At 41.8% G+C, this 19,572-nt stretch overlaps 1 protein-coding gene and 1 long non-coding RNA gene across 36 annotated transcripts in view; one reads left to right on the forward strand and one right to left on the reverse strand.

The window, feature by feature from the left end:
- TENM3 (teneurin transmembrane protein 3) overlaps window positions 1-14,109 on the forward strand; it is a 1,288,622-nt gene extending 1,274,513 nt beyond the window's left edge. For all 35 annotated transcript variants that reach the window (XM_064148897.1, XM_064148896.1, XM_064148915.1 and 32 more), the window contains 4 exons: window positions 803-1,099; window positions 2,265-3,876; window positions 7,876-8,006; window positions 10,481-14,109. In XM_064148897.1, coding sequence (XP_064004967.1) covers window positions 803-1,099; window positions 2,265-3,876; window positions 7,876-8,006; window positions 10,481-11,236 — 2,796 coding nt within the window. In that variant the 3' untranslated portion in view covers window positions 11,237-14,109. The remainder of the gene's footprint in view (window positions 1-802; window positions 1,100-2,264; window positions 3,877-7,875; window positions 8,007-10,480) is intronic.
- Window positions 1-19,085, reverse strand: part of LOC135178235 (uncharacterized) — a 56,882-nt gene extending 37,797 nt beyond the window's left edge. The window contains exon 1 of the long non-coding RNA XR_010303441.1: window positions 18,978-19,085. This is a non-coding gene — a long non-coding RNA (uncharacterized LOC135178235). The remainder of the gene's footprint in view (window positions 1-18,977) is intronic.
- Between the last annotated feature and the right edge of the window lie 487 nt (window positions 19,086-19,572).

Here is a 19,572-nt window from a genome sequence, read left to right on the forward strand (position 1 = left end):
CATACTACCACTATAGTTTACTTACATAAATAAGAGTTTTCAAAGTAAATATATCAAAGCAAAGGCTTTAATTTCAAATCAAAATAAATTTGTAACTGGTTTTTAGTGGATCACTAGTTTTCTGGTCATTTTTGGCTTTAAGTGATCAGCTAACTGGGTGAAAAATATAATCCTCTGCTAATGATTTCAGCTTCATGTTGCAGCAGTGAATGGTAACACGGAGTTAAGAAGGGGAAAGCCTATGTTCTAAAACCAGGTTAGCCTGTATTTGAAGATCCTGATGTTGTATTTATCATTTTGAAAATTGCTCCCTGGGAAAGATTAGGATTCACAGTATCACAGTATCACCAAGGTTGGAAGAGACCTCACAGATCATCAAGTTCAGTTCCTTCTATGCATGACTGTTAAGAAATGGACAGCAGTTGCCGGGAATATGTTTTGATGTTAATTTGTTAGGTACACTTTCTACTGCCTACGAAAGAAGTGCTTTGTTTGCTGAACGGCCCCATTTATTACAGCAGTTTTCAGTGCACATCTTTCAGTATTTTCCTAACAGTTGACTAAGCATCAAGAAAGAACACATTGTAACAAACCCTGGGTTATCTCTTTATATAATGAGACCTTCTAAAGTAGATATTTAACATAACGCCTCCAATTTGTAACAAGTTGCTAAAACAATTCACGTGCACAGTGAATCAATCACTGTAAACAGTATTTAAGGAATAACTAGCTTTGTGGGAATAATAGGTGGCTAGGGTTTGAACAGCATGATTTATTGTGTCATTTTGTTTGCTTTAAAAAGGTTAATGGCAGAAACCTCCTTTCAGTTGACTTTGATCGAACCACGAAGACAGAAAAGATCTACGATGACCACCGTAAATTTCTGCTGAGGATTGCCTACGATACGTCCGGGCACCCCACCCTGTGGCTACCAAGCAGCAAGCTGATGGCTGTCAATGTTACCTATTCGTCTACAGGTCAAATAGGCAGCATACAGCGAGGGACAACTAGTGAAAAGATAGAGTATGATGGACAGGGAAGGATAGTGTCTAGAGTGTTTGCTGATGGGAAAACTTGGAGCTACACATATTTGGAAAAGGTAAAGAACAATCAGGTTTTAAATAAATACTTGCTGAAATTCCGCAGCATCTTACTGCTACATACAAAGGAAAGTAGGTAGTAGCAGCACATACCAACTACTCTAAGTATCAACATGTGATTCCTAGGGGAACGTTTTATGCAATAGATATAGAGTCAGGCTGTAGCTAATCTAAGAATTTATGTGCTTTTAAATTATTCAGGCCACAAACTAGTAAGAAGCATCTGTATTTACCTTTTTTCATTACATTTAAAATATGGTACAGGGACTAGGTCTCTGCAATTCAGATGAAAACTGGTAAATTTTTCACTATTGTGTGGTTTTCACTACCAAGAAAAGATCATCTCAAAATAGTTACAGCTGCCTGTTTGTACTGGCTATATGTTGTAACATCAACGTATGCAACAGGCAAAATATTAGGAATCTTGATTCCATATAACAATTGGTGAATGATAGCCCTACCTCTAGAAGTACCTGTGAAACCACCTGTGGGATATCTCATGCCTATATGCAAAACCAGAATCCATTTCTTTCTGGGGTTTAAATATATTTCTGTTGAAGCTGTTGCTCAAGAAATGCTGTTTATTAGTCATTGCAGACATAATTTAATCAAGATCTGCGATACATAATAGCCACACATCAGAAAAATGTCAGAAGCTCCTTTTGGTATAAACAAACAACTGTTTTGCCTGTGTCTTAAAAGAATAAGAACACGGTATGCAGGGATCTCAGGCTATTCAAATTCTTCAAAATCATCTCTAATTGTAGGGAAGAAATTCTATCTCCCATATGTTGTTCTTGTGAGTTAATGGCTCTAAGACAGTTTTACTTCTTCTCATATTAAACATGACTTATCTGAATCCATTGACAATCTGCTGTTTAGCTGTGAGTGTTTGATAAAAGAGTGATACAGTCATAACAAGTAGCAAATTATGAATGTGGAACTACTAATTACAGAACCCCTTGCAATTAAGCATCCAAGTAAATTAGTCAGGGGGACGTTAACAACATGTAAGGTCAAGGATAACTCAATTAAAGAGGAGATAATTTTCTCAAGTGGGAATGTCACATTTTTGTAAAGTAATAGTATCGATATATGTGTGGTTTGGGGGGGGGGGGTACTCCACCATTTGTCACATGGTAAAAATCTGTTCTTAATTTTCAGTCAATGGTCCTTCTGCTTCATAGCCAGCGGCAGTATATCTTTGAATATGATTTGTTGGATCGGCTTTCTGCTGTCACCATGCCCAGTGTCGCGCGGCACACCATGCAGACGATCCGCTCCATTGGCTATTACCGGAATATATACAACCCCCCAGAAAGCAATGCTTCTGTCATCATGGACTACAATGAGGAAGGGCAGCTCCTGCAAACAGCTTTCCTGGGAACAAGCCGAAGAGTTTTGTTCAAGTACAGGCGGCAGACCAAGCTCTCAGAAATTTTATATGATAGTACAAGAGTTAGTTTCACTTACGATGAGACAGCCGGAGTCCTGAAAACGGTAAACCTCCAAAGCGAAGGTTTTATCTGCACCATTAGGTACAGGCAGATCGGCCCACTGATTGACAGGCAGATCTTTCGCTTCAGTGAAGATGGAATGGTAAACGCCCGATTTGACTACAGCTATGACAATAGCTTCAGAGTGACTAGCATGCAAGGTGTCATCAATGAGACCCCACTGCCTATCGATCTCTACCAGTTCGATGACATCTCTGGCAAAGTTGAACAGTTTGGAAAATTCGGAGTTATATATTACGATATTAACCAGATCATTTCAACAGCTGTAATGACCTACACCAAACACTTTGATGCACATGGCCGCATCAAGGAAATCCAGTATGAAATATTTCGGTCATTAATGTATTGGATTACAATTCAGTACGATAATATGGGACGAGTGACAAAAAGAGAAATTAAGATTGGGCCGTTTGCCAACACCACAAAATATGCTTATGAATATGATGTAGATGGTCAGCTCCAGACAGTTTATCTGAATGAAAAAATAATGTGGCGATACAATTATGACCTGAACGGCAACCTCCATCTGCTCAACCCCAGCAGCAGTGCCCGTTTGACGCCACTTCGCTATGACCTGCGAGACAGAATAACTCGACTAGGTGATGTTCAGTACCGATTAGATGAAGATGGGTTTCTGCGTCAGAGAGGTACTGAAATCTTTGAATACAGTTCAAAGGGCCTTCTTACTCGAGTATATAGCAAAGGCAGTGGGTGGACAGTGATTTACCGTTACGATGGACTTGGACGACGAGTTTCCAGTAAAACCAGCCTTGGACAGCATCTCCAGTTTTTTTATGCAGACCTCACTTACCCAACCAGGATAACTCATGTCTACAACCACTCAAGTTCTGAAATCACATCTCTTTACTATGACCTGCAAGGACACCTTTTTGCCATGGAAATTAGCAGCGGAGATGAGTTCTATATTGCATCAGACAATACAGGGACACCACTGGCTGTATTCAGTAGCAATGGTCTCATGCTTAAACAAATTCAATACACTGCTTATGGAGAGATCTATTTCGATTCTAACCTTGACTTCCAGCTGGTAATTGGATTCCACGGAGGTTTATATGACCCACTGACCAAGCTAGTCCACTTTGGAGAAAGAGATTATGACATACTGGCAGGCCGGTGGACAACACCTGATATTGAAATCTGGAAGAGAACTGGGAAGGACCCAGCTCCTTTTAATTTGTACATGTTTAGAAATAACAACCCAGCCAGTAAAATACACGATGTGGAGGATTATATCACAGGTAAAAGGAAGTTACTGAATTGCAAGACTTGTCTCTGACTTGTTCAGTACTTTACCTTTTTGTGTTCTCATAATCTGGAACCTGACTATCTGGGTTACAGGCTGGGGATGTTGTCTAGGTAAGGTTAGTAAACAAATTTTCAGGAAAAAAGAATTGTTCAGAAAAGTACCTGGTGTTTAGAACCAGATCAGCAAAGTGATTTTTGGCTTGGGAGTGTTGGACTGCAAGTTACAATTTTGGTGAAGTACCTAAATGTGTCCTATTCAGAAAAGTTCTCCATGAGGGAGCATTAAGCACTTAATAGTGCAAACATACTCATCACCAACAGTGAAACACCAAATGGGAGATCTTGAAAAGATCTCATCTAGCTTTAGATATTGATTTAGGCGCCTGAATAAGAAAGGTTACTAGCTTTCAGATTTAGGTAACTAAACCAAATCCTTGTGCCCTACACAGTCCTTATAGTGCTGTAGTATTGGGCTGGTGATCTAAAAAGATAATTCAAGGCATCTCAGTATACAGAGGGATCAGGTTTTCCAAACTACATTTTGAGGTACTATTGGAATACATCCCTTCCTCCCACCGACTGAACTGAAACGCACGGTGCCTCAGCAAAAGATCTCAGTGCCTCAGGAAAGCAAAGAGGAGCCATAAGTTATCTTTCCAATACTGTTATGCATTACTAAGTACTCTTATAATGAGAAAGATAGACATCTTGAGCAAATACAAGAGTAAGAATCCCTTAAGACGATTCATCTAAACCTACTTACATGTGGATTAGAGTCAGTCTTCCTCGTGACTCTGGGCTACTGAGCAGTAGGGAAAAAAAAGATAAAAGACAAGAGGGCATGAGACTGTAAAGCAGCAGTGCCAGGGTTTTTCTGTGTCCACTTTGTCATTAACATGGCAGAAAATATTCACTGGGAAGTTGGCAGATACTTGCCAGGGTAGGTTTTTGCAAGGCTGCTAAAGGAAATTGTGTAAGAAAGAGAAGGTGACCAATCTCTCGGGTCACCACAAAGTAATAAGTACACAGCCAGGAGCAGGGAAAGAGGAGCAGAATATAGAAGTCTGGGTATCTCTTTTGGCAACAAAAAGCTGCTAATGTGCCACTTCTTGTAAGCTAAGTTCTTAGCGAACCTCCATGCTGTTTGTGGGTCTAGAGCTAGTGATGTGTAGTGATTTCCATTATTCTACATACACAAAATAGCCAACTTCAGGTCACCAGAAATGTCTGGGGAAAAAAGTGCATGGCTTAGATCTATTTGAATTTTCATATTGGAACAGATGTAAATTATCTGAACTACTTTACACAGACAGTGCCATACTACAGGAGAGGCTCAGCCCCACTTTGGAGTTGTGAGACTGCAACTCAGAAAAGTGAAGTGGGTTTGCATTCATTTAACAAACAGCAGCTATTAGCGAGGTTGCTAACAGGCTGCCTGGGAGCAAGGATAATAATGGACCTTTGAATCTGTCCTCTTCTAGCAGCGTGTGCCGTAGGGGATGCAGTTGCAATCACATTTTTGGTGGCATTGAAAACGAGGCACTTACTTAGTTCAAAGTTTGCCCTCAAAATACAGTTGTAGTTCTTTTTTTTAAATATCTTTGATGTATGGAATACATGGATACACACTGCTCTTAGAAGGTTATCATTTCCATTACTAATTTGGCTGACTGGCAGTTTTATATGCAGAGCTTCATGAGGTGAATCATTTATCTGGTAAAGTTAAAATTTATTTCAAGGTAAATATTTTATTAACATTTGGAAAAATGTGATGCCTTGTCTCACTTATTTGGGATTTTCTTAAATGGAAAAACTTCACAAGGAGCACTCTGCCAACTTCTGCTAAGCTTAGTGTTTGTGAAAGATTAGACAGAAAGAAGGAAGCAAGGCAGAGCACCCATTCTTGCCCAACAATTGTTAACTAAATAAGTGTTGGCATCCCTAATTTATTTCTTTTTAACAGAACATAAAATGTACCAGAAATAACATTATCCAGTGCTAATTTATTATCCTGTCTGCTCACTGATGCGAGTGTAATCCATTCTGTGAGTTTTTTATTTCATCAGTCAAACTTCATCTTGAAGAGGGAGAGATTTCTTTTGAGTCAACACCAAGTCATTTAAAAGGTAATTGACTGTGTAGGTGTTATTTCAGGGGTAGTTTGAAGACAGTACAAGAGCACGTGTGTAACAGAAGGTCAGGATGTGCACTGCAGTACTTTTTCTTTTTTGTTTTGTTTTAAAGTATTGATGTGGCATAAAGTGTGTTCAGCCTGACCATAAAATCCCAATTAGCTTAGGCTGTAGTAGAAAGAAATCTCCCTGTCATTGTGCTCATACAGTTGTTCTGGAAGTCACTGTGGGCTTCAGAACTGTTGAACCCTGCAATGCCTTTCAAAGGAGCACAGTACAACTCTTCCATGGAACAAAAGTTTTCTTGTAAGTTTAGAATGTCACATTTTCTTTTAAGGCTTGCTGTTCTAGCTGTAGCACAAATTTAAATGCATACAGATCAAAACGAAGGCTGTTCAGTAATTTTCCTGTTACAGAAGGAAGTCAGCTATGCCAAAAGCTATTGCATGTAAAACTGGTATGATCACAAAACATAGAACAATTCTTAAAAGAGCAGAAATTATTATCCTGGGAGCTACCAACCTGTCATCCTCACCTCTGTGCTTGGGAAGATTATGAAGCATATTCTAGAAGCTATGCTGAGAAACATGGAAGACAGGGTGGTGATACAAGCCAGCCAGCATAGCTTCACCAAGGGCAAGTCCTTCCTAAACAATCTAGTGTCCTTCTGTGTTGGAGTTCCTACATTGGTAGACAAGGGAAGAGCTAAATATGTCCACTGTCTGGACTTCTGTGAGGCCTTTGAAATGGTCCCCCCACGACATCCTTCTCTCTGAATTGGAAAGATATGGATTTGATGGGTGAAGCGTTTGGTGAATGAGGAATTGTTTGCATGGTCACATCAAAAAGGGTAGTGGTCAACAGTGTCCAGAGATCAGTGATGAGTGGTGTCCCTCAGGGTTCCTTACCACTGCTGTTTAATATCTTTATCAGAAACACAGTGGAATCAAGTACACACTTGACACCAAGCTGAGTGGTGCAGCTGACAGACCTGAGGGGTGGTATGCCATCCAGAGGGACCTGACCTGGACAAACTTGAGTCTGTGTAAACCTCATAAGGTTCAACAAAGCTAAGTGCAAGGTCCTACACCTGGGTCAGGGCAATCTCTGCTATCAATACAGGCTGAGTAATGAAGGAATTGAGAGCAGCCCTGCAGAGAAGGACTTAGTGGTACTGGTGGATGAACAGGTGGCATGAGGCAGCAATGTGCACTCACAGTCCAGAAGGTAACCATATCCTGGGCTGCATCAAAGGAAGCATGGAGAGCAAGCTGAGGGAGGTGATTATCCCCCTCTCCTCTGATGAGACACGATATGGAGTACTGTATCTACCTCAAGTTGTCAGCACAAGAAAGATCTGGACCCACTGGAGCAGTGTCCAAGGGAACACCCCAAAAAACCAGAGGGCTGGCACAACTTCCCCACGAGGACAGGCAGAGTGTGTTGCGCTTGCTCATTCTGGAGAAGAGAAGGCTCCAGGAAAACCGTTTATTGTAGTCTTTCAGTACTTAAAGGGAATATAAGAAAGATGGGAACAGTCTTTTTAAGCAGGGCCAGTTGTGACAAGACGTGGGGTGATGGTTTTAAATTGAAAGAGGATAGATTTAGACTAGATGAAAAGAGGAAATGCTTTTAACAATGACATGATGAAACACTGGGGCAGGTGCCCCATCCCTGAAAACACTAAAGGCTAGGTTGGATGGGCTCTGAGCAAGCTGATCTAGTTACAAATATCCCTGATAACTGCAGGGAGGTTGGATGAGGTGACCTTTAAAGGTCTCTTCCAACCCAAAGCAGTCTATGATTCTGTGATTCTAATATTTTTCTCTCTTTTTTTTCTTCCCAATAATTCTCTTTCAGATGTTAACAGCTGGCTGGTGACATTTGGCTTTCATCTGCACAATGCCATTCCTGGCTTCCCTGTTCCGAAATTTGATTTAACAGAACCTTCTTATGAACTCGTGAAGAGCCAGCAATGGGAGGACATACCAGTAAGAAACAAAATTAAACATACAAATGGAATAAGAAACATACAAATAGAACAAGACAAAATGTTCCCTTCTATTCCTGACATGGTTCTTGCTAAGTTAAATCTGAACAGTGCTTTTCAAACCTCTACTTTTTATCTACTTTCAAAAGAATTCCAGAAATTACAGCTTTTTCTAAGTTAGGTATCATTTTAAGTAAGCTTTTGTTTGCTTTCAGCAATAATAACATGCAGAAAGACAACAATCAATGTGAAGAAGTTTAAGACCCTCTAAGGGTGGCTAAGTTTTGTAGCAGAAACTACAGAGATACAACTGGTACTAACACTCTGCCTTTAGGCAGAAATTGAACACTGTAGTAAAAAATGGACTGTGAAATAAACAGAAGAACAGGTGATATAAATTATGCATACCAGGCACCACTACAATTTTACTTCTCTTTAATATTAACCATGTTTTATATGTAAAGATAAAATATTGAAAAAGAAATTACCTGAGGTAAAACCCATTGTATTACATAAAAAAACCAAAACTCCAAGAGCTTATGAAATTCTTTGGGAGGGAAAAAAAATTAACTTCAGTCCTGAGAACCTGCAACAGTTTGAAATTATGGAAGAAATAAATGTGGAAGTTAAAATCTGAATCTGCTATTTTAGAAAATTATATTTATAAATTAAACTTCTCATAGTTAAAAATCCTATGCCCTCAAAAATCCTACAGTTCTCAGTCAAGAAGGAAGTGTCACGAGACAGTGAAACAGTTGTGAGCAGTCAAAACCAGATCTCTTTACAGGAATCATGGTAGGAAACATTACAAGATTAAAAGAGAGTATGTTGTGATGTTCAAGAATCATACAACTTAATTTAGACAAAAAAATCATTAGAAGGGTGGCCCAGCAGAAAGCAGTACGTGGAAGCTGGTTTTGTATGCATGAAGTGACCTACTGTCTATGTATTTTCAAAAGCCAGAGATTGAGTATCAGTAAAAGACCTTAGAGCAGAGTGTAAGAACAGGCTGAATTAAGGTTGTAGGAGTCTGACTCCTGCTTGGTTTCTCAGAAATTTGGGAAAACTAAACAGGCATTTGCCTCACTTCTCAGCAGTTAAATGGGTTAAAGAGTATTTTGCTGAAGGGAAAGGGGTCAGCTGGAAGATGATAAACTGCATCACCTGCAGAAACTGAGTATTCCTTTATAAAAGTGCAGCCAAATCTTTCAGTTCCTTCTGAAACAACTGCTAGGAGAGCTATCTGCTTCCCACCTCTATTACTACTAAGCTCATTCACAGTTTGTAGCTGTTAAGACCAAGGATTATACAGAGATGTGCCCATTCTGCACATAGTCTCAACCCAACCACAGACGACCCCATGATGTGAGCAGCCTTGCTATCTAGCTGCACTTAGCTGGTGCTCTTCTGGCTAACACAGCAGTTCTGCTGGCAGGTCACATTCTTCCTCTCTTTTTACCAAGAGGGATTCTGACGTTGTGGGCTACATACAGGCCTTAGTATCAAAATAAGAGATTATCCTATCCTGACTTTTCCATCTTGTACTTTTGTACCTCACAACTGCACCTCTTATTTCCCCCCTGTAACAGCACACCTGCCTTTTTCAACAGGAGCACCCCACAAAATACCAAGCAAGCTTATTTTAGACTTACATGTTCCTTCTTTTCATTCATTGTCCTTGTCTTTGCTAGTTGTTAACAAAGCTGGTGTATTCAGACCTGCACCCATCTGAGGAGAGTTCTGAGAGGAGAAGCTCCTCACTTTTAAGCACCATTCTTATACTTGTGGTGAAATGGAAGCTCATGCAACTGAACTGGCCACAGCCTTTTCACACATCCCCTTTTATCAGTTTCTGCAGGTATTTGCAAGAAAGGGCATCAGTGCCAAGTGTTCTGCCTCACTGCTCTGTACCATTTGCTTCATTCTCTTTTACTGTAAGGGCTGTCATTACAGTTTCGTTCCGCTTTACCTTAGTAGCTTGAGAGGCCCCCTGCAGTTTGGTCTCACATTGCAGCTACCCGAAAGACTTCTCTCCAGAATCAGCACAAAGGTCTTGTTCCTGTTCTAAAGCACAGTTCTGTGACCTGCAAAAACCTCAGTTTGGCTGGACTCATGGTAGACAGGACTCGAAGCTGAGCAAGCTCAGAGGACAAGGTGACACGGTAGTAAGATACCTTACCCCTACTGTTATTAGTGTTGTCTGTCCTATGCAGCCCAGTAAGTAGCCTCTGAAGTTAAATCTTATTTTGTACAGGTTCTCAGGGAGACAAAGAGAAAAAGCAGTTAACATTATCAAAGAAAATATCCTTGTAACTCAGCAGAACAAGCAGTATGTAGATTTAATTAACTCATTGGCACTGTCGGTTGTGGCATATCCCGTTGTCATCCACGGGCAGCACACCAAGAAAGCCTGGCTGTTTGGCATCTAGAGGGCTGCAGATGGTTGGAAAAACTTCTGTCTGTTCTTGTTTACAGCCAATTTCTGGAGTGCAACAACAAGTGGCGAGACAAGCAAAGGCTTTCCTTTCCCTGGGAAAGATGGCAGAAGTGCAGGTCAGCAGGAGGAGATCCAGTGGAGAGAAGTCATGGCTGTGGTTTGCTACAGTGAAGTCTCTGATTGGGAAAGGGGTGATGTTGGCTGTCAGTCAAGGCAAAGTGCAAACAAATGTGCTCAACATCGCAAATGAGGACTGCATCAAAGTGGCAGCTGTTCTAAACAATGCCTACTACCTAGAAAACTTGCATTTCACTGTCGAGGGGAAAGACACGCACTATTTTATCAAGACCACTTCCCCCGAGAGTGATCTGGGGACACTGAGGCTGACAAGTGGGCGGAAGGCCCTGGAGAATGGCATCAATGTCACTGTTTCCCAGTCCACGACTGTGGTAAATGGCAGGACTCGTAGGTTTGCTGATGTTGAAATGCAATATGGTGCTCTAGCGCTTCATGTCCGCTACGGCATGACACTTGATGAGGAGAAGGCCCGAATACTGGAGCAAGCCAGGCAAAGAGCTCTTTCCAGTGCCTGGGCCAGAGAACAACAGAGAGTAAGAGATGGAGAGGAAGGCGCCAGGTTGTGGACAGAAGGAGAAAAGAGGCAGTTGCTCAGTGCTGGAAAGGTACAAGGATACGATGGGTACTATGTACTCTCTGTGGAGCAATATCCGGAATTAGCAGACAGCGCTAACAATATACAGTTCCTCAGACAAAGCGAGATAGGAAAGAGGTAACACACTGGCTTAGCTCAGGCTGCCAAAGAGACTGTGTACCAGTGTCTTCTGAACAGGAGACTAAACTGTTTTGCTGCATTACTACTTGAGCCTAAGCTTACATCTTTGCTCAGATTTTTTTCTGTAGCACAATCCAAACAGACTCTGCAACAACAAGAGCGCCTTCCAGAAGAATGATACTGCTAATGACAAAACTTTTTTTTTTCTCAATGACCTTAAAGGTGATCTGCTTTAAAGAATATGTTTACATATGCATATCGCTGCACTCAAGTTGGACTGAAAAGTATTTAAAAAAAAAATTAAAAAAGAAAGAAAAAAAGGCCTACAGATTTTCCAACAGGCTGTCTGTTCCTTTGAGGCACTGTAGTTAATTAAGATACAGACCCATACAGTGTTCCCAAATATTACTGAATTGTCGACCTTTGCTTACCAGAAGTAGTCTCTCCCTTTCTCTTTCTCCTTTTCTCTCTCTTTCTCACTGCATAGGATGTGGTATATATCTGTTAATTTTAAAACATGGGGCAAAAATTACTGTTTATAGACAACCCAACTGCTTTAAACTGTGCTGCTTTCTAAAAGGACATTGGCACAAGTGACTTACTTATGCTACCATGGGAATAATGGATTTTCAAATGCTAACATGGTTTGCCTTGGGGGGAAAAATGGCAAGTAGAATCCTTGTTGCAGATAAGCAAAGGAAACCCTGATTTTTTTGTAAATTATGTGAGACAAGTTGTTTATGGATTTTTATATGAATTACAATTTACTGTACATCAAATATTAGTCTCAGAGGAGTTAATTTATGTAAAGTGTTTAAAAAAGTTTATACTTAAAAATAAAATGATAAAAACATGTGCTGTGTGTGATTTTTTTAAAGAAAAGGGAATTGCACCTTTTATGTTATAGCTGTACAGTATAAAGGATTATATTGTAGAGATATAACAGTGATGACTAATGTCCAAAAGTGTTAATATTTTTGTATTAGGTTTCAAGCTGTGCATCTATCACTTTGCTGATAGAATGGGACACTCCAAAGTGGCTGGCTGAACCAGACCGCAACTCCTTCCCTTCCCGTACCTCTCCTGTCACCCAGGCCAGTGCCACTTCATCAGTCATTGTTAGAAGGCACAGTAACCAAATAAGTCTCGTTTATTATGATGGAAGACTTTAATAGGTTGGGTTTTCCTTGTCTTTTTCCAGCCCTAATGTAATAAATGGACATTTATTCATACCAGGTGGGGTTTCTGTTGTTTTTTTAGAAGCTTTGTTTCACAATGGAGAGAATAGTGTCTCAGGTGCTTGGCAAATTGTATGTAGAAGAAGAAGAAGATATCATGTAGCTTCATCCAGTTATGTCAACTTTGTCTTCTGTATAATACAGCTCTTTTAGATGTTAATAACTCCAGATAGAAGAAGCGTACCTCTGACCGGATGCTACAGAATTGCTCTTTAGGCAGGCAGACTAAGTAGGTTCATCTCCTGGCCATCAGCTGGCAGATCAAATCCCAGTACTGTGAACACTAAACCTAGGGATGGAGAGGAAAGTCCAGTTCTAGTGCCTAGTCTGCATCTCCACACCACTGCATAGATCTGGCATGCTCTGCTCCAAGGCCCAGTATATTTGCTGCAGGACAGAACTGAAGTGTGCAGCTGGTTCCTTATAGGAAGCCTGTGGTGGCATCTATGGCATCTGTTTTACATCTTGGCTGAAACCATTCTTAGAGCTTTACTCTCATGAGCACTAAATTCAGCCACAAAAAAAAAATATTTTTAAGATGAGACAAAATTGGGTTTTTTTGATGTTCGTTGAAATATACACAGTATTTCTATCCATGTATTATAATGACAAAACATAGTAAGTGAACGTGTCTTAACTATGAATGGTTCAAGTGGATGTAATAAAAATAGTTTTCTAACTGCTTTGTATTCTGAGAGTCTATGGTATTACATACTCTAAGTTGCACATTAGGATTGTTTGATAAACAGATTTGAATTTCTCCCAGCCAAGTCGCTACCGAATCTACAGTACCAGTGCTATTACTGTATGTGTGTATTTGGTAGAGCATACAAGAACTAATTACACATATAACGAATGCTAATCATCTACTAGAATGAAAGCACAGATTAGTTGTTAGTATTTTTACCCTTGAAGTCTTGAGGGCCCTAAATTTAGAAAGGATGGTATGTCAGACCCCAGAGGCGTGTCACTGATCTACGTATTCTTTTTGAAGATGTGAAATGCTAGGTGTTTGCAGTTCTGTTGGGTGGCTCTTCCACAGCACTGTATTTAGCATGCTGTTAAGTGCTCTCTGTCGAAATAGGCTCATATCCTAAATTATGTCAAATGTTTCTGTTCTGTTTGAATATGAAAAGCTTGTATAACATGTCAACAATGAAATATATCTTCTACTTGATGCGTACCAGTTCCTTCTCCTTTGTTCTGGCACCAATAAACAACAAATTATAGTATCTGTTGGTGATCATTTTAGCTAAAGTCAAATCAAGCCAATTAGTGGCCTTGTTAGTAGGTATAATGAGCCTGTTTCTTGCTAAAAAAGACTTGTGATCTGGACATGCTCCTGCAGGAAATAGTGACCTTGGGGAATAGATAAACAAAAGATCTTTTTAAAGAAAAAAATATGCATAATTAAAAGAAGCATATTACAAAAAAAAATTAAAAAATAAAAAGGATATTCTAAGTATTTTGGGCAATGCCAGTCAAAATGCTATCCTGATATTTTGAGATGTATATTTCGTCTAATTTGTATTGTTCTTTTAATTTGCCTTCTTAACTTTATATGTGTCCTGAATTTTCCACAAATTGATAACTATAGATTGCATCTAGGCTTTCCAATAAAAGCCAACCCAATGTGTGTGCTTGTGTGTTTATATTTGTTTTTTAAATTTTTATGTCAGATACTGCATCTGTGCTGTTGCTTGTTGCAGCAGAAGCAGCAAACCAATCCAGCTGCACTGGTATTGATTCATCATCTGCATCACAGCTGGCGGTACCGGTTTTTGACTCTGCCCAACAGCCTCCTCTGCTAACTCGGCAAAGTGAATTACTCCATGGGATCTCTCAGGTGGCCTACTTTAGAGAAACCATCACACCTCACAAAGTCAAATCTTCTCTAGATAAAGCTAAAGAGCAACAACAACAAAAAAAAGTCACTTAGAACTGCTTTCTCTCATATCTTACTGAGAAAAAAATACCAAAGTAAGTACTTGATTCTAAATAATTAGGTTGGCACTGGTGGTTACATATATACACAGAAGAGATCCTTCAGTCTGCATTTAGACCCACTTCACAGAAACCGCTGACTTCAGCACTGCTATACGTCAAGAGACTGTTTTGATTTTAGTTGGAACAGGCAGACTTCATCACACTTACTTTGTAGTGACAACCTTGAGTTGATAACATGTTGATCCAGCATGAATCAGGTCACTCTGCTTAGCTTACTGTGGCCTCATTTTGGTTTTGTTTTTTTTTTAAAGAAAGCCAGTAAGAGCACTTTGTATGTTCACGCTTGGGAGGTGAGAGATTTGCATTTGACAAGGGGGAAAAAAAAGCTAGTTAGCACTGCCACTCTTCAGAGGCATTTTTAAAGCAATAGCTGAAAGACCATAAAAGAAAAAAAAATACTGCATAAAATAGCAGTTTAACATTATTGTCTACAAAAGAATAGGCTGCATTTGCAAAATGTTTTGTTTTCAGGGAAAAAAAAAAATCTCCTAAACGTGTTAATGCCTTGGTTTACTGCTAGCTCCAACATGCCAAGTTACAGTTACACATACGGCCAGCTCGAGGACCCTTCAGAAAAAGAGGAAGCGACCAGTATGTTATTCTTTGGGGATGGCAAATGCAAAGCAAAGACACTAAGTAGGAAACAGCTTCTAAGCAACTTATTAGAAGCTGCTTATTTGGCACTTAGTAGAAGCTGCCAGGGATAAAATTAAGGAAAAGTAGAGCGCATCACATAGCATAAACTGAACAGCACAGTGAAATACCTTTACCTGCAAAGCCACATCCAAACAGACCAGGCTGATCAGCTTCTCATCTACAGCCAATTAGTGCTACAGACTACTCAATGCTTATAAAATTAAATTGATCTTCAACTGCACACACAAGTTGTTGGTGCTCAATGATCCAAAAAGAAAAGCCAAAATCAAAACCAGTTTAATTGATGGGTAGGTGCCAATTCCCCACCTCCGGGAAAAAGGAACACAGTCTATAGCTGTCATGCTGAGGGACACAGCTTTCCTCTTAAGTCTTTAGCTTTGTGGCAGATTGACCACATGAGGCAAATTTAACTCTTTGAGTTCCTAGGCTAGATCTATTTTTTTTTAAAGTCAAAATACGAAGTCCCATGCTTCCCCCTCATGTCAATTTTCCAATGGGAATAATGCAATTAAGGATGCCAGTACTTAATAAAATGCATCACTAGAAGCTGAAAAATTGCCGCTTATTTTTCCAGCCCTCCCAAAAACCTGCCTTTTTGTTGCAGAATGTCTTTGGCTTTCAGGGTGAGAAAATGGTGGCAACTCTCATTTCTCATGCCAACTTCTAACACAATATTGGCTGTTGCAACTGGCACTGTGAGGGTGACAGAGAACCATGAACATGGCTGTCTGATGCTCAGGCACAGTCTGCACTGTTGGGAATGGCAGGGAGGGAGAGGGAAAGGGAGGTTGACTGCCATTAGGTGGTCTAAAATGCAACAGTGAGATCAAAGACATAGTACCACACACCTACTAGCCTAAGGATTATCTGGCCTGATTTCCAGCATCACAAATACATGCAGTGCTGAGCTGTGCAAGGCTGGCATAGAACGCATCCCTAATTAAATAAATACATTATGAATATTGGTCCCTACTTCTAAACAACGCAAGCTAAATAGCAACACCATCCCTTAAGTATGTAAGAGTCTTAACATGCAATTTGGAAGGTGAAGAGCAAGCATAACTAACATGGCAGCTCATTACAGTATTCTGTTTTCACAAAACCTACTTTATTGCATTTAGTAGTTCTGCAGGTAAGCTCTCTTGCTGTTAATTACTTTAACTTGCTTAGGTAAATTGAGTAAACCTTTTAATTTACTAAGCTAAAATTCTGTCATTGAGGAATATAAATTTCTAGAGATGCATGATTTTTTTCCCCATTATAAACTAAGTCAAAGCTCATAGTAACATAATTATGCAGCTTAGAGTTAATGGTTCCCAAAAAGCTGTCTTAATAAAGCCTTTAGGGATTCGAGAGGAAAAAAGGGAGGAAATTCAGAAAACTAAGAACAAGGCTGGAAGGCGACAACATGTTTCAACTGGCTCTAGTTACTCAATCACACTTAAGCTGTCTGAGACAGCAGGGTGAGTGCCATGCATTACAGAGGCACAGGGGAAATTGTTCTCCTAACACAATGGAGTATTTTCACATTCCAAGCCCAGGAATCATTTTAAAAGTGAAATGACAGGAACGGCTATCTGACGAACCAATAAACCCTACATCAATTAAACACACACAGAGAACAAAAAAGCAAAACCCCAGCTAGTATGGGGAAATAGTTAAGAACTTGAATCTGAGAGTAAATACAGGCATGTGATCCTGTAGAAAAGTCTACCCAGTGCTTGACGACAAGAACTACTGAGGGGAAAAAAAACGAGCTGGGGAGGCTGGGGGATATGTACAAGACCATAATATTAAGACCAGGCTCCAGTCACCATTTTCCATATTGATGGAGAAGAGCATGTTTTTTTTAAAAAAAAAGGAAAAAAATAGTGACACCAACAATTTGCACATGACAAAAATTGATGGAGTGGCAAATAATAGCTAGGACAGAGCAGTCACACAGAACAATATGGATCACTCGCTGAAGTGAGCCCATTCAGACAAAATGCATTTTAATACAGGCAACTTCAGAAGTAAAATATCTCAGAATAAGAAATGCAAATCTTGCCATGAAAGGTATGTAGCCGCCTACAAGAAAGCAGTGACTGGAAAGAATGAGCAGTGCATAATAGATAAATAACTCATTGTGAGATTCCAGTACAATAGTGGTGGCAATGAAGAGCTCACAGGGATGGAAAAGCTTAATGGGATTACTGGCTTTGTTAAACAAGGGAAATAGGAAGGCAATGTTATCTCCGCGTATGGCACCAGCAACGCTATTTGTGCATACAGTACTGGAGCATGCATCCTGAGGACGCTGTTAAAACTAGAGAGAGAGAGCACAAGGAGACATGATGCATAAATTTGAGGCTTGGCAACAAAATGTCTTGCACAGAACAGATTTAAACAGCTCACACATACAAAAAAAAAAAAAGGGTCCAAAACAAAAGCGGCAAAGGGTACTGTGACAATAGACTCTAAGTTCCTTCCCTGACCAAAACACATGGCAGTAAAGTGCTTCTAAACGAGGGAGCGAGGAAGAGCCGGTACGAATTCTATTCTGATAACATTCACATTAGGACTTGGATATGTAAAGCTGGGGGGTGGGGAGCTCTGCTTCATGACCACTAGAACAAACTGCAATAGTTTCTAGAAGCTTTTGGGCGAAACAGGTGGAAGTTTAAAACAGGTGATGCCAATGTTCATTTAGCTCCACAGGAGACATGGCTGTAACTTCCTCTGGTAAACCCAAGGCTAGACGCTTTGTCTTCCCCTTATCCTCCTCCCTTTTCCAACCCTGAAATATCAACATTAACGTGCCACACTGAAGCCAACGAAGAATAAAAAAGTCCCGATGTTTTAAGAAGACAGTGCAAGGCTGCAGCATTTTAAAAGCAGCCCTTCGTTTCCACAGCAGAGTCGTTACTCCTCTACTTTGTTTTAATAATCATCTGCTACAAAACCTAAAATAAGCCTCCTTAATCTGTTACATTTCCTTCACGAGCACAGTAGGAGCCCATATGCCTGCACGTTTATGTCACCAAGGCATCCAGCAGCAAATGTTTAAGTTACAAAAAAAATAAATCAATAAAACGCCGTGCGTGCCAGCAGTGCTGCACATTGCCCTCCAGCACCGAGTCTCCCTTCCCCAATGTGCCCCGCTCTGCCAGCGGCGCTGAAGGTGGCGCAGTACCAGTCATCACTCGCTGCAGAGTGCAGGGCATCGCCACGCTACCTTTCCCCTTAGGCAAAGGAAAGTGCCTCCTATCGGATCCTACCCCACCTCACAAGAAAGCTCAAGCGTAAGGGACGAGATTAAAGGGCGCTCCCCGCCGCACGCCTGGGCCGTCACGTTCCCAGGCACAGCAGTTCCATGCGGTGCCTACCCAGGACGAGCAGGGGCTCCGCTACCTGCTTGGGCCTGTGCCGTTAGCAAGACGTCGCACTCCCCCCGAGTTCCCAAACGTGGCAGTCCGGCCTCGGGCAGGGGTACAAGGCCGCTCACCCTGCGCCTTCCACAGCTGCCCTACCTTCTTCGGCCCCGGGGGCCCTCACCCTGCGCCTTCCACAAGGCCGCGGGGCCGCTGATCCTGCGCCTTCCACAGGTGTCCTGCCCTCCCCGGCCCCGGGGGCCCTCACCCTGCGCCTTCCACAGGGGTCCTGCCCTCCCCGGCCGCGGGGGCCCTCACCTTGCGCCTTCCACAGGTGTCCTGCCGCCTTCTGTCTCTACCGCCGGCCGCAGGGCCGCTGATCCTGCGTCTTCCGCAGCTGCCCGGCCATTCCCGGCACCCGGCGGCCGCTCACCCTGCGCCTTGCCTTGCACAGGTGTCCTGCCCTCCCCGGCCCCGGGCCCCTCACCGTGCGCCTTGCACAGCTGCAGTCCCTCGCGCAGGCGGTGGCGGCAGGCGGCCTCGCCGCCCCCTGGCAGGCAGGGCAGGGCAGGGCCCTCCGCTGCCCTGTCGGTTTGGCCTCGGTGATCCCGGCGTGGTTCTGGGGCAGCGGGCTGTTACTCCTGCTCCACGGTGCAGCTCGCTGAGGCAGGGTTATAGCAAAAATAAATTACTAAAAATAGGAGCTTTGAGATGCCACATTTCCCTAGAGCAACGTCTCAAGTGCCCCTGCAGAATAGCACCTGGCTGACCCCAGCTGGCCAGGCAGCCTGACACACCTTGCCGGGCCAAATGGCAACCACCTGCTCCCTCTCCACTCTCCACGTGATGCACCATACCCACAGCCCTGAGAGGATGTAGCAGGTGCTCCAGAAAGGCAGTGCTGCTTGTGGGACCCAGCCTGCTGGCTACCTGCAGTCCAGGGATGCTGCTCCATCCTTGTCCCAGCCTCTGCTGCATTGCTTAACTGCAATGGCAAGTCCTGGCCTGTCAGCCTAAAATGGAGCCCTTCCACTGGCAGTTCAGTCCGACTCACACCTGAGTCTGAGCAGCTGCACTAACAC

Source organism: Pogoniulus pusillus, chromosome 9, assembly GCF_015220805.1.
Source record: "Pogoniulus pusillus isolate bPogPus1 chromosome 9, bPogPus1.pri, whole genome shotgun sequence".
NCBI classification, from domain to species: domain Eukaryota; kingdom Metazoa; phylum Chordata; class Aves; order Piciformes; family Lybiidae; genus Pogoniulus; species Pogoniulus pusillus.